The 13,903-nt window shown below is 49.4% G+C and overlaps 1 protein-coding gene and 1 long non-coding RNA gene across 2 annotated transcripts; one reads left to right on the forward strand and one right to left on the reverse strand.

Moving 5' to 3' along the window:
- Positions 1–1,284: 1,284 nt before the first annotated feature.
- On the reverse strand, positions 1,285–4,047 carry LOC146755319 (uncharacterized). Its single transcript, XR_014938146.1, has 3 exons — positions 3,982–4,047; positions 2,429–2,503; positions 1,285–1,517 (listed from the first exon to the last, which is right to left on the reverse strand). It is a non-coding gene; the product is annotated as an uncharacterized LOC146755319 (long non-coding RNA).
- A 562-nt stretch (positions 4,048–4,609) lies between these two features.
- LOC146755320 (inositol 1,4,5-trisphosphate receptor-interacting protein-like 1) lies at positions 4,610–6,547 on the forward strand. Its single transcript, XM_085525678.1, has 2 exons — positions 4,610–4,660; positions 4,937–6,547. The coding sequence occupies exons 1-2, from the start codon at positions 4,610–4,612 to the stop codon at positions 6,206–6,208; spliced, it is 1,323 nt and encodes a 440-aa protein (XP_085381804.1). The 3' UTR covers positions 6,209–6,547.
- Positions 6,548–13,903: the final 7,356 nt, after the last annotated feature.

Raw genomic sequence — 13,903 nt, forward strand, 5'->3', positions numbered from 1 at the left:
TTCTCAAGATGCAGCTATATACAACTAGAGGATGCAAAGACAGTAAAGCATTTGTTGCTTTGTTTGTTTTGTTTTTGCATATACTGAAGGTTTTATTTCATCACCCACTTTCATGGAAGAATAATTCAGAATTAGTTCAAAGTAAAGGAGGCCTGAACTCCTTCCTTCCTCTAGCTCAGCAGAAACCAACATTTTTGGAAGATTTGCAGAGGAAGGAGCACAATGAAAAATGATCCCACTGAGTCTGGAGTCCAACCTGTCATTGATGCAATCCACACAAAAAATCAAAGCCAACCTTCCACAGACATTCTTTGACTGAGATGAGCACCACATGCAGATTGAGGAGCAGACCTCGGTGATTACATTGCTCTGGTTGTGATAAAAGAAGGCAGCACTGGGAGGGATTCCCTCTGCTGGTCCTGGGGGGCCACAGTGATTCTTAGAAGGTCATCCTGCCTCTCTGGTCTGGGCTTGAGAGTGAAGGAGAGCAGTGTTGTGTAGATGAGCAAATCTATCTCATTTACCATTTCATGTTTTGAGAATGAATGAAAACAACTGAAAATCTGTCTCCACAACATTCTCATATAAATTATTTATATCAGGATTGTTTTCAGCCCATAGAGACTGCAAAGCAGTAAAGGTTCATCCGATCCCACAGGGATGGGCTGGCTGCTCTGATGGGGCACTGCCTGGGGTCAGCTCCATGCTCCCCCAGCAGCCCGTGCAGGCAGGCAGCAGCCAGTGCCTGCAGTCCATGCAGCCCCAGCACAGCACAGCCGGCGCACAGAAGGCTCAGCAGGTGCCGTTTCCCCCTCCTCCTCCTCCCAGCTCAGCACCCCGCAGTTGTCTCCACCAACTCTCCCGTGCAGCGTTAATGTGAGGGAAAACTGTGGCATCACCATGGTGCAACTCTGACTTCCCCTCATCCCTGATCAGTTCTCAGACAGGTGTCAAAAGAAACATGATTTCAGGAAAAAAGGGCATTAAGATGTCAGTATAGAGACAAACTCAACTTAGACTGTGAGCACATCTGTATATTCTTGATTATCTTTTTAAGAAAACTAAAAGAAATATTCCTGAGTGCTCCACTGGAAATAGTCAGCAAATAAGATTCAGTGTTCATGGAAGAAACCTCTATTATCTCTGAAACAAGTTAGCATAGCACGGGCAGTCAGCAGCCAGTGCTGCATTTACACACTTAGAATGAGAAAAGGAAAACCTGAAATTTCAGGTGAAATTTGATTTCACCTGAAATCAAAACTACTTTTGATATCTTAAGGCAGATGCTGGGTCGTGGTCTGATGTGTTGTGGTTCAGAAATAAAATAGGTCTTTAAAAGGAACAACAGCTCTCTTTTCTCTGGAGGAGAAGTTCAGTGAATCCTTTCAATTTCCAAAGGCGTAGAGGTCAGACTGCCCCGTGCCCTCACTGTGTGCTTTCTGCATGAGACTGAGATGACTTGTGTGATCTCATAGGCATGGGCTGCTTTAAAGACTGCTTTATGCAGTACATTCTGCCTGAAAAAGCAAACTTACTTTTAGTATTCCTTCACACATGATTTTGCACAGATGGCTTCCCAGGGAGTTGAACTCAGCCTGCACTGTGAATGGTTTGAAAAATGTCTATTATTTAAAAGTTTCATTGTTAGAACTAAACCCGAACTGTTAAGAAGGAGCCTCAGCCACAACCAAGAACAAGTTCAAACTCAACAAAAAGAATTGCTGGCCATCTCTCCCGTTCTTGTCTTTTAAAGCTACAATAACAACAGAAAAACAATAAAACACTTTCCAAGCTTGGGAGCACTTTAGCATCAGTCTTGCTGACAGGAGCACCTTCCTCAATTATATTTTCATCATCAGAGAAACTATGAGCCCACTGTAACTGGATAAAAGCCCTTCAAAATGAGAGCTTCCTTCAGTGTCTCACTCCCAATCAGAGGTGCTTCCACGTGGCAGCCTCCAGACCTCACAGTTTATAACAACACAATGACACTTAATGACATTTCTCATCGCATTTCTGTCTCACATGGGGAGTGCACCACTGGAGGGGATGCACTAGGCCATGTGTGAACTGACTGGAGAAGAACTGGAAATACGTCATCACTGTTTTGTTTAGAAAAGTACTTCTGACAAAAAATCACAGGTTTTTTGTGACTTCATAGAAAGATTTCTTTCAAAAATATGAAGTAAGACCTGCATAAAAACTTGAACAAGATAAGCATGATTTTCAGGTTAGTGAAAATCAAGCACATTAATAGACAGCTCCTGGTTTCTGCATACAGAGCTGATTTTCTCTCCGTTGTCTCACTTGAGGGAAATTGAGCAATAAATGATGGGAACCAGTGGAGAGCATCCTCCTTCCAGGGCTGCAAACTACATTTGTCTCAGTTGTGCACACAGTCTGCATTCACACTGTGGTGAGTGCTCACCTGTGAGTGTGCAGTTCAAGTGCTTGTCCGGATTTATTTCTTGGTTGTTAATGAGTATTCAGTTTAGTTGTTTACCTGAAATGCAAAAAGTAGAGATTGGAAGTTTATTGTCATGTGCAAAATTATTGAGGGTGCACTGGATAGATGCATAATGCAAGGGGCTTTGACTGGTTTGCCTACAGAGGAACCCACATTGGTGATTCTCTGAGCAGCAGCAGCAAAGCCTCACATGTGGAGGCTGACCAGATTGCAGAAGGGGAACAGGATACAAACAGTTTGAGGAGCTGCTTCACTGACATTTCCAACACTGTTTTGGTAAAGGCCTTCGCTAAGCACAGTGACCTGAGATAAGCACAGAGTCAAGTTTAACATGCCTGAGAGGAGGATCTGGAGAGGAGGATGTCAGAAGTGCTCCAGTGTTACCATGATGACTGGCTTCCCACTTGCCCCCCATTGTAGTTGCACTGCTTGGCACTGGAAGGCACCAGCCTGGAGCTCCGGCTGCAAGGCTCCGCCAAATGCAGGAAACAACAGACACCCAGAGACTGGTGAAGTACAGAAATCTGAATGCTGAATTCGGATTCAGGAAAGATTAGGTCCTGTTTCACTGGGTTACACAGCTTCTGTTGGTTAATAATATTTATTGATATCCTTGTTACCGGAAACAGAGAAGAAGAGCGATTATCTTCTGTGGAGAAACCTACACTAGGGAACCTGCTGTAGCAGGGGATTTGGTCTAGGGGATCTCGTGAGGTTCAAATGACTTCCAACCCTGTTGATCTGGGATCTCCCCTGGCTTCAGGAGGTGACTCTGGCCTTACCTCCCAGAAGTCAATACAGCCATGGCTGGGAGCCTTGTGCTGCAGGCAGCAAGGTATGCAGGTGAAGCACAGCTGGTCTGACAGCTGCCATCACGCTCCTGTCCTACAGGGCTGTCTCCTTACCTACCAGACCACTCTGTGCCTGCAGGGCTGCCTTGGTTCAACACCCACAGGCTCCCAGCCAAGCCTTTCTCTGTTGGCCTTTGAGAAATATTCCTGCCTCGTGCACATGTGATTTTGCAACATGGGGTAGACAGCAGTTGCTCCTGCTGTTTTCTCTACAGCATAAGCTCACCCAAAGGAGCCAGAGCCCATGCAGCTGAAGAGGCTGCTGCACATGTGGGCATCCTAATCATCATTGTTAGAGCCCCTTTGAGCTGCTTGGATCGAGCCATCTGGCCTTTTGCTCAGAGGACGTTCAGACCACCGGTGGCTGAGGGAGCAATCAGCAAAGGGCTGTGTGATGTCAGGTGCTGAGACTTTGACATGACCGGCACTGATCTTCAGCTTTGTTCCCTCTGTGGCATTTCAGCACTAAAATGAGTTTCTGCATATGCTGCAAATTCTTATGTTTCCTCAGGAGCAGTAGTTTTGATTTTCCTTTTCTGTCCAAATGATTTTCCAGGGACAGTGTGTTTGGAACATAACCTGTGGGGTGGCACATGAGGAGCACAGCATCCATGGGAAATACCACCCCATTTTATTTTAAAGAAAGGCCCGGGCAGCTCCCACCTGCTTAGTAAAGAGCGTCCCCAGGAGCTCTGTCCAGAGATATGCCTCCAAATTGAGGCAGTGCCGTGGCTCAGTGGCCATGTGCCCACCCTGGGCAGCTGAGAAGGGTGGAGTCGGGCAGCCCATTTGTGACATCAGCAGGAATGCATTGCATCACAACGCAGGGGATGGGTTTAGGGCCACAGGCAGGCAGCGCTGCTGCATTTTTGACCTGGGCCAATGGTGAGTGCAGCAGCAGGGGAAGGTCGGGCTGGACGAGGGATGTGGTGCAAACACCGGCCCCTGTGGGAGCACCACGGGCAGTGCTTGGAACTGTCCCTGCCAGCACTGGCCTCGGTCCCTGCTGCCACCCAGCTCCCTCGTACCCACTGCTCCTACCTGAGCACAGGGCCATGCGGCTCCTGGCCCCGCTCCCTCCCAGCCCCACTGAGCCCCTCTCTCCCATCTCTTGCAGATCATGGCTTTGGTGTTTGTTCTCGCATTGTTGGTGCGGGCGCTAAGTGTCAGTGTCAATACTGATGTGCTCATGCTCGAGAACGTGCAGCGGCGCGAGGTTGATCTGCAAAAGCACATGATACCTCCGCAGCACGAGATTGAGCAGAGGAATGAGCAGCAGAGCTGGGTGGACATGTCATCTCTGCTCTTTGCTCTGCTGGATTACTGGAAGATCTGGTTCAATGTGGGGCTGATTCTGTTGCTCCTTTGGAACATGGTGCAGTCCATACAAATGAGCCAGCATGATGAAAGCAGCAGTGAAAATGACAGCTCCAGTGGCGAGGAGGAGGCATCGGGGGCGGAGCAAGAGGAAGAGGAAGAGGTGGAAGAGGTTGAACAGGAGGAACATCAGGAGGAACAGGTGGAACAGCAGGTGCAGGAGGAAGAGGAACAGGTGGAACAGGAGGAACAGCAGGTGCAGGAGGAACAGGAACGGGTGCAGGAGGAACAGGTGGAACAGGAGGAACAGCAGGTGCAGGAGGAGCAGGTGGAACAGGGCGGACAGCAGGAGCAGGTAGAACAGCAGGAGCAGGTGGAATTGGTGGAAAAGGAGGAACAGGAAGAAGAGGAGGATGACGAGGAAGAAGACTTCAAAGATTCAGCACTGACAAAATTTCTCACAAGGCGTGCCCTGGAAAAGGTGGAAGGAAGGGCCACCAGGTGCCCTATAGTGGAGGAGCTGATGGACCAGCTCGTGCAGACCTTCAGATTCATCTGGTCCAACAGCTTCTTCCCGGTGCTGCAGCCCGCCATTGGGGTGGGCAGTGCCTTTGAAGGCTGGAGTCCCCGGGAGTGGGACAATGTGTACTGCCTGCTCGTGCCCATAGAGCCTCCCTCCGGGCACACCTTCCTCCTGGAGCTGGGAGATGAAGGGCACGGGCTGGCAAGGAACTCCCGCGTCTGCGTGGAGCTTCAGTGCATGTGCCAAAGGGAGAAGCAGCTGGGGAATGTGCTGTGCTTCCTCCACCACCATGAGGAAGAGCTGAGCCAAAATCAGGACCCCAGCCTGCTACAGACTCTCTGCACTGACTCCTACCTGGATGTGGAGAGAACTGTCACCTGGTTCACCGCACAGGTGGCAGCAATCTGGAAGACCACCCACCACGCGCACGCCTACAGCCTGAAGGTGCTGCCTTCCAGACGCTCCTGCAAGCTCCAGCTGACAGAAGCCTCCAGCGGGGAAAAAGTCCTCGTCGAGCTGCTGTTCGGGGTGCAGCAAGAATACTCGGACATCTACCTGACCAGCCAGAACACAGACGCCGGCTTTACGCCCAGCACAACATGGCCACAGAGCTGCGCTGTGGCAGAAAAGAAGTTCTTCCAGCACACGGCCAGGAGTACCGGACAGGACAGCTCCCACCTGCACTGCCTGACGTTGCTTGCCAGCATCTTAGTGGGCATGGGCTTTTCCACCTATGTCATCAAGACTCTTGTTCTCCACACTTTGGCCATCATCCCTTTGAAGAAGTGGCGCAGGAAGTATTTCCTGAATCGGATGGAGAATCTCCTGCGGTACCTGCGCTTCTGCCTGGATGAGAAATGCCTGAACCACTTCTTCCTTGGCAGCAAGTCGGTGCACAGCACGATTGTCCTGCCGCAGTCCTTCCGATCCGCCAAGCCGCTCAACCTCTTCCAGCACCTGGAGGAGGACCCGGACGCCCACTCCATAGCGCTGCGTGAGTTCAGGGAGCTGAAAGATCGCTACATCAGACTGCTGCTGTTCGGACGCTGAGAGAGACCTTTGTCCGAACCCTTCTCTTGTTTTGGCTGCAAGCTCACATCCTGTGAGCAATAAGACTCTGAGACCTATTTAGGAGGCCAGAGGTGGCTGTTTCCTTGTGGCAGTCAGTGTCACGTTGGAGAGAGCTTACCAGTGGAAGATCCGGCCTGTGACCAAATGACTCCATCTTGGTATGGGAGATCTGGGGATGGAACCATTGTATCTTGTGAAGGCAAGATGCAAACAGATGCTTCCCTGCTCCCTCTGACAACCATCTCTACTGAAGATCAACATCTGAACTACGAGTCATGCTGGAAACCCAGTGGTGACTAATTCTCTCTTGCTTTCTACAAAGACTCTTTGCTTTTATTTCCTATCTCTTTTCTATCACCCGACTTCCCTTCCCCATTTCCCTAAACAACAACAACTTTTAATAAACTCTTATAAACTATATATCCTGTTGTGTCACAATCTCGCCGTCGTGTGTACGTATATTGAAAGAATATAGAGGCCACTAAGATGGTCAGGGTGCTGGAGCAGCTCTCCTGTGAGAAATGGTTGAGGGAACTGGGCTTGTTTAGCTTAGAGAAGGCTCTGGGGAGATCTCGTTGTGGCCTTGCAGTACTTCAAGGGAGCGTATACAGAGGAGGAATTGCTGTGTCACGGTGTTATCTAGATCAATCTATGTCTGTGACGGGGAGGGGCAGTAGGCTCCTGTTCCCCCTGGCTCCCAGCGTATAGGAAGGGAAAATAAGAAAGGGGTAGGGAGATGGGAGCTGGACTCAAGGAAACAAACAGAGAAGTGGCAACGATCTAAGGAGGAAAACTTACTATTTTACTAATTACAATCTAATGGAAATTGAGGCTAATAAGCCAAGTAAAATAAAAGGGAAAGAGAGAGAGAGGTTTTCCGAAGACCGAGAAGCCTACTTTGAAACTGAAGGTGCCACGGCTTGGAAGCACACCCAGACTCGCTACCAGGCAGTTTGAGAGAGAGACAGCATCACTTCCGTGATGTGTTTCCCTCTCTGACTGTGAGACCCTCTGGGACATGTAGTTGTTCTCTGTGCTCTATATGATGTTATGATGTGGAATACCAATAGAAAAATGTACAAAACCATGACATTGTGAGGGTGGGCAGTGATAGGACAAGGGGGAATGGCTTTAAATTCAGACAGGGAAAGTTTAGGTTGGATCTTAGGAGGAAGTTTTTCACTCAGAGGCTGGTGACGCACTGGAACGGGTTGCCCAAGGAGGCTGTGGATGCCCCATCCCTGCAGGCATTCAAGGCCAGGCTGGATGTGGCTCTGGGCAGCCTGGGCTTCTGGTTGGTGACCCTGCACACAGCAGGGGGTTGGGACTGGATGAGCACTGTGGACCTTTGCAACCCCGGCCATTTCATGATTGTATGATGGGTGACATAAATCGCTGTCTGATTATTGTTGCAATATGCTTCTTTTCATGTGCTCTTAACCAAATACTGCTGGTGTTGCCCTGGGTGTCCTGTTTGGGGTCGTATCCTGGTAGATGCTTTACGAATACAAATGGTGCATAAAGGCCTGTATAGTTCATTAGGACCAGATCTCATGTCCATCGATAGCAGTATTATATAGAAATAATATACCTTTACATATATAAAAATGATAGACCTTTCAGAAGGGTATATAAATGCAGCACAGTGGACAAACATATATTACTCTGTCCACCTGTTTGACAAAAATGTATATATTATTTTATACCCTGAAGCAGGGGTTTTAATATTCCTTCAACAATATTTTGATATAATCATCAGTGACTATAACTGCTCTGCTCTGGATCTTCTTGTCATCTTTCTAAATGTCTGCTCCATTTTTTCATCATGTTGGACCAAAAATATAGCGTGGTGATGAACTACACAGGTCTGTTTTGTGCTGTAGATGCTTAGCCCTGGAAGTTTATCAGTAAATAAGAGAGATGAAAAATCCACTTTAGAGAGAGGATTAGGTAAAAAATTCAGCTTCTTGAAAGTAATCTGAGAGGTACTACTGACGTATTCGCCAATTAACCTGACTTATCCCAGGACTTCAACTGTCCCGGGGAGAGAGACACAAACATGGATGCCATCATGTCTTCTCTCAATATATTGCTCTGTCACACACCTTATATGCCATCCTAAATCCTGCGCAGACACGTACACCCGCTACGCAAAACCCAATGCACGCAAGAGAACCTATACACACACCTACCTAAACCCGCAGCCCACTAACTCTTAACCTACAGGCCTAACTCAGCTATTCTAGAACACTCCATCTACTCAGAACTACTGTATGCACTCATAAATCCTCGCAAAGACAACTTAGCACCCCAACATACTACAGAACTCTGTGATCAGTGGGAGGTTGGCACAGGTTTGCTGTTAAAAATGGCACTTTCTGCCCTTCTGTGTCCATGGGCTCCTGAAGGATTTGTAAATCCTTGTGCTAAAGGTGGATGAGGCTTGCACATCTCCTGCCACCTGATTATTACCTGTGCAGATGGAACATATCTCTGGGTTCTGCCTGCAGGTAGCAAGGACAGAGCAATCCCACATGGACAGGGACTTGCCAAGGTATAGCTGAAAGCAGGTGGTAGATAAGATGAATTGCCTTCCAGCAATTTGCAACCAGAACGAGGAGAAATTTCATATGATAGTGAGCTGCAGTTCCTCCTATCAAACCTGACCTGGTGCTAAGCCTTCTAACAGCTATTGTCTCGGACCATTTAGAAGAGAGAGTCCCATTCAGCATTTCCTGTCCCTGCTGTTACCTGGAGGTTTTTTGCTGTGCTCTCACTGCTCCTTTCCATGCTGATCTTTGGGATGCTGCATTGCTGCAGCATCACTGAGGAGCAGTTAGAGAATCACAGAATCATCATCATAGACTCATAGGATGGCTGGGGCTGAACAGTACCACAATGATCATCTAATTCCATCGCTGGTGGCACCGCAAAGATGAAAGGAAGAGGCTTTGTGTTATAGGAGCATTGCCATGCAGTGCTGATTGCCTATAGGGTTTCAAGCAAGGAAACACCAAAATAATAGATCAGAGCACCCATGATTTTGTGTTGTGTTCACGACAGTATTTGGCCCCTTATTTGCTATGGTGAGTTTCATTTGCTGGAAACCTTCATCTCTCTTTTAAATGATCATTCTTTGGTTTGAATCAAGCTTTAAATGGGAGTCAGTGAATGCGCTCCTGGATTTCTGTATGTGTTTGCCCGGTGGGATAGGTTGTAGTTAAGTGAAATGCATGGTGTAAGCAAAGAGAAATTGCTGTATGCAAACCATAATTTTTGCGTACTTACTGTTTGGAGTGCTGATGAAAGGGATGTATCACAGCATTTTTATCATGTCGGCTGCTCTCCCTGTCTCACTGCCTGAAGGGTGGCAAAGGGCCCCTTTCATCTGGAGGATTATGAGGCCATCATGGTAAACAGCAACACCTGGTTGGGTTGACCTTGTTGGAGCTTTCATCTTTTGTTCGAAGTTTTGAAGTGTTCCTTGTGGTTCTTTTGTTCCCCGAGTCATGACTTGATGTTTAGCGAGATCAGGGAGGAGCAGCTTCTTGCTGGAGTCATTAATGTGGATGGGGAGGGGAGAAGACAGTGGCCAGCTGAGTGCTTCCAGAGTCCCAAGGTTGGGGATGGCCCTACAGGTTTGGAGCTCAGTTCTGGCTGCACAGAGGGTGCCTGGATCTCTGCTTCTGCTGCTTTCACCCCAACAAATGCTCCTTAAGAATGAAATGCAACATGCCGCTTGGCTTCATACCTCTTAATCCCAGAACAGGAGTCCATCCACAAGCGGATGAGAGAAACTGACAACAAAGGACTTAGCAAAGAGACACTGACAGAGTCAGTGGGCAGTGCTGCCAGTTTCTGCCTGCACTTGTAACCAACCACCCAGCCTTGCCACCATCACACTGGCTTCCTGAGCTCATTCATTTACTCTGGGGGGTGCCTGCAGGGCCTGGAGCGTGCAGGAGTGGAACGGGAGGCTGTCCATGAGGCACTGTGCTCGGGGGGATTTCCCTGGCTGGACCATTGCATGTTCTCTGCCTTGCAGCCTCTGAATGCAGACAGAGCCGGATCCTGGTGGGCGAATGCCAAAGAAATCTCTTAGTTGGTAGCCGAGTCTCATACTTGCCTTTATGATATTCTTTTAACATCAAAGTAAGATTCATATATAAAGCAGAGCACCCAAGAATATATCTCTAGTAATGGTGACAGTGAAATGTCATTTTTGGATGGAATGTTTTTATTTCCCTTCCTTTTTAGTCTCACCTTTTTTAGTTTTCTATCCACTGATTTTGCCCAGAATTTCCAGCCTGTGGAAATATATTCCCGTGTTTATTTAGCACTGCTGCTTTTCCTGCGCTAGCAGTATGGATTTAGACATTGGCTCATCCTTTATGCAGTTCAGAGAATGACTTCAGGAAAAGTCCTAATCCAGCAAAGGTGGATTCTTCAATAAGGAAAAATACAGCTCAGATTGCAAGAATAAAGATGGAATGGGTCTTTGCTGTGTTCTGCCTCTTCCAAGCATGTAAGATTTTTCACTCAGGGGTGGTGACCCCAGCACTTGCTCTTGTTGAACCTCATCCCATTGGCCCCAGCCTATTGATCAGCCTGTCCTGGTCTCTCTGTGGGGCCTGTTTACCCTAAGGCAGATCAGCACTTCCTAACAACTTGCTGTCATGTGCAAAATTATTGAGGGTGCACTGGATAGATGCATAATGCAAGGGGCTTTGACTGGTTTGCCTACAGAGGAACCCACATTGGTGATTCTCTGAGCAGCAGCAGCAAAGCCTCACATGTGGAGGCTGACCAGATTGCAGAAGGGGAACAGGATACAAACAGTTTGAGGAGCTGCTTCACTGACATTTCCAACACTGTTTTGGTAAAGGCCTTCGCTAAGCACAGTGACCTGAGATAAGCACAGAGTCAAGTTTAACATGCCTGAGAGGAGGATCTGGAGAGGAGGATGTCAGAAGTGCTCCAGTGTTACCATGATGACTGGCTTCCCACTTGCCCCCCATTGTAGTTGCACTGCTTGGCACTGGAAGGCACCAGCCTGGAGCTCCGGCTGCAAGGCTCCGCCAAATGCAGGAAACAACAGACACCCAGAGACTGGTGAAGTACAGAAATCTGAATGCTGAATTCGGATTCAGGAAAGATTAGGTCCTGTTTCACTGGGTTACACAGCTTCTGTTGGTTAATAATATTTATTGATATCCTTGTTACCGGAAACAGAGAAGAAGAGCGATTATCTTCTGTGGAGAAACCTACACTAGGGAACCTGCTGTAGCAGGGGATTTGGTCTAGGGGATCTCGTGAGGTTCAAATGACTTCCAACCCTGTTGATCTGGGATCTCCCCTGGCTTCAGGAGGTGACTCTGGCCTTACCTCCCAGAAGTCAATACAGCCATGGCTGGGAGCCTTGTGCTGCAGGCAGCAAGGTATGCAGGTGAAGCACAGCTGGTCTGACAGCTGCCATCACGCTCCTGTCCTACAGGGCTGTCTCCTTACCTACCAGACCACTCTGTGCCTGCAGGGCTGCCTTGGTTCAACACCCACAGGCTCCCAGCCAAGCCTTTCTCTGTTGGCCTTTGAGAAATATTCCTGCCTCGTGCACATGTGATTTTGCAACATGGGGTAGACAGCAGTTGCTCCTGCTGTTTTCTCTACAGCATAAGCTCACCCAAAGGAGCCAGAGCCCATGCAGCTGAAGAGGCTGCTGCACATGTGGGCATCCTAATCATCATTGTTAGAGCCCCTTTGAGCTGCTTGGATCGAGCCATCTGGCCTTTTGCTCAGAGGACGTTCAGACCACCGGTGGCTGAGGGAGCAATCAGCAAAGGGCTGTGTGATGTCAGGTGCTGAGACTGACATGACCGGCACTGATCTTCAGCTTTGTTCCCTCTGTGGCATTTCAGCACTAAAATGAGTTTCTGCATATGCTGCAAATTCTTATGTTTCCTCAGGAGCAGTAGTTTTGATTTTCCTTTTCTGTCCAAATGATTTTCCAGGGACAGTGTGTTTGGAACATAACCTGTGGGGTGGCACATGAGGAGCACAGCATCCATGGGAAATACCACCCCATTTTATTTTAAAGAAAGGCCCGGGCAGCTCCCACCTGCTTAGTAAAGAGCGTCCCCAGGAGCTCTGTCCAGAGATATGCCTCCAAATTGAGGCAGTGCCGTGGCTCAGTGGCCATGTGCCCACCCTGGGCAGCTGAGAAGGGTGGAGTCGGGCAGCCCATTTGTGACATCAGCAGGAATGCATTGCATCACAACGCAGGGGATGGGTTTAGGGCCACAGGCAGGCAGCGCTGCTGCATTTTTGACCTGGGCCAATGGTGAGTGCAGCAGCAGGGGAAGGTCGGGCTGGACGAGGGATGTGGTGCAAACACCGGCCCCTGTGGGAGCACCACGGGCAGTGCTTGGAACTGTCCCTGCCAGCACTGGCCTCGGTCCCTGCTGCCACCCAGCTCCCTCGTACCCACTGCTCCTACCTGAGCACAGGGCCATGCGGCTCCTGGCCCCGCTCCCTCCCAGCCCCACTGAGCCCCTCTCTCCCATCTCTTGCAGATCATGGCTTTGGTGTTTGTTCTCGCATTGTTGGTGCGGGCGCTAAGTGTCAGTGTCAATACTGATGTGCTCATGCTCGAGAACGTGCAGCGGCGCGAGGTTGATCTGCAAAAGCACATGATACCTCCGCAGCACGAGATTGAGCAGAGGAATGAGCAGCAGAGCTGGGTGGACATGTCATCTCTGCTCTTTGCTCTGCTGGATTACTGGAAGATCTGGTTCAATGTGGGGCTGATTCTGTTGCTCCTTTGGAACATGGTGCAGTCCATACAAATGAGCCAGCATGATGAAAGCAGCAGTGAAAATGACAGCTCCAGTGGCGAGGAGGAGGCATCGGGGGCGGAGCAAGAGGAAGAGGAAGAGGTGGAAGAGGTTGAACAGGAGGAACATCAGGAGGAACAGGTGGAACAGCAGGTGCAGGAGGAAGAGGAACAGGTGGAACAGGAGGAACAGCAGGTGCAGGAGGAACAGGAACGGGTGCAGGAGGAACAGGTGGAACAGGAGGAACAGCAGGTGCAGGAGGAGCAGGTGGAACAGGGCGGACAGCAGGAGCAGGTAGAACAGCAGGAGCAGGTGGAATTGGTGGAAAAGGAGGAACAGGAAGAAGAGGAGGATGACGAGGAAGAAGACTTCAAAGATTCAGCACTGACAAAATTTCTCACAAGGCGTGCCCTGGAAAAGGTGGAAGGAAGGGCCACCAGGTGCCCTATAGTGGAGGAGCTGATGGACCAGCTCGTGCAGACCTTCAGATTCATCTGGTCCAACAGCTTCTTCCCGGTGCTGCAGCCCGCCATTGGGGTGGGCAGTGCCTTTGAAGGCTGGAGTCCCCGGGAGTGGGACAATGTGTACTGCCTGCTCGTGCCCATAGAGCCTCCCTCCGGGCACACCTTCCTCCTGGAGCTGGGAGATGAAGGGCACGGGCTGGCAAGGAACTCCCGCGTCTGCGTGGAGCTTCAGTGCATGTGCCAAAGGGAGAAGCAGCTGGGGAATGTGCTGTGCTTCCTCCACCACCATGAGGAAGAGCTGAGCCAAAATCAGGACCCCAGCCTGCTACAGACTCTCTGCACTGACTCCTACCTGGATGTGGAGAGAACTGTCACCTGGT

The sequence above is a fragment of the Coturnix japonica genome, chromosome 33 (assembly GCF_054131305.1).
Source record: "Coturnix japonica strain WE chromosome 33, WE-NBRP24, whole genome shotgun sequence".
Lineage (NCBI taxonomy): Eukaryota > Metazoa > Chordata > Aves > Galliformes > Phasianidae > Coturnix > Coturnix japonica.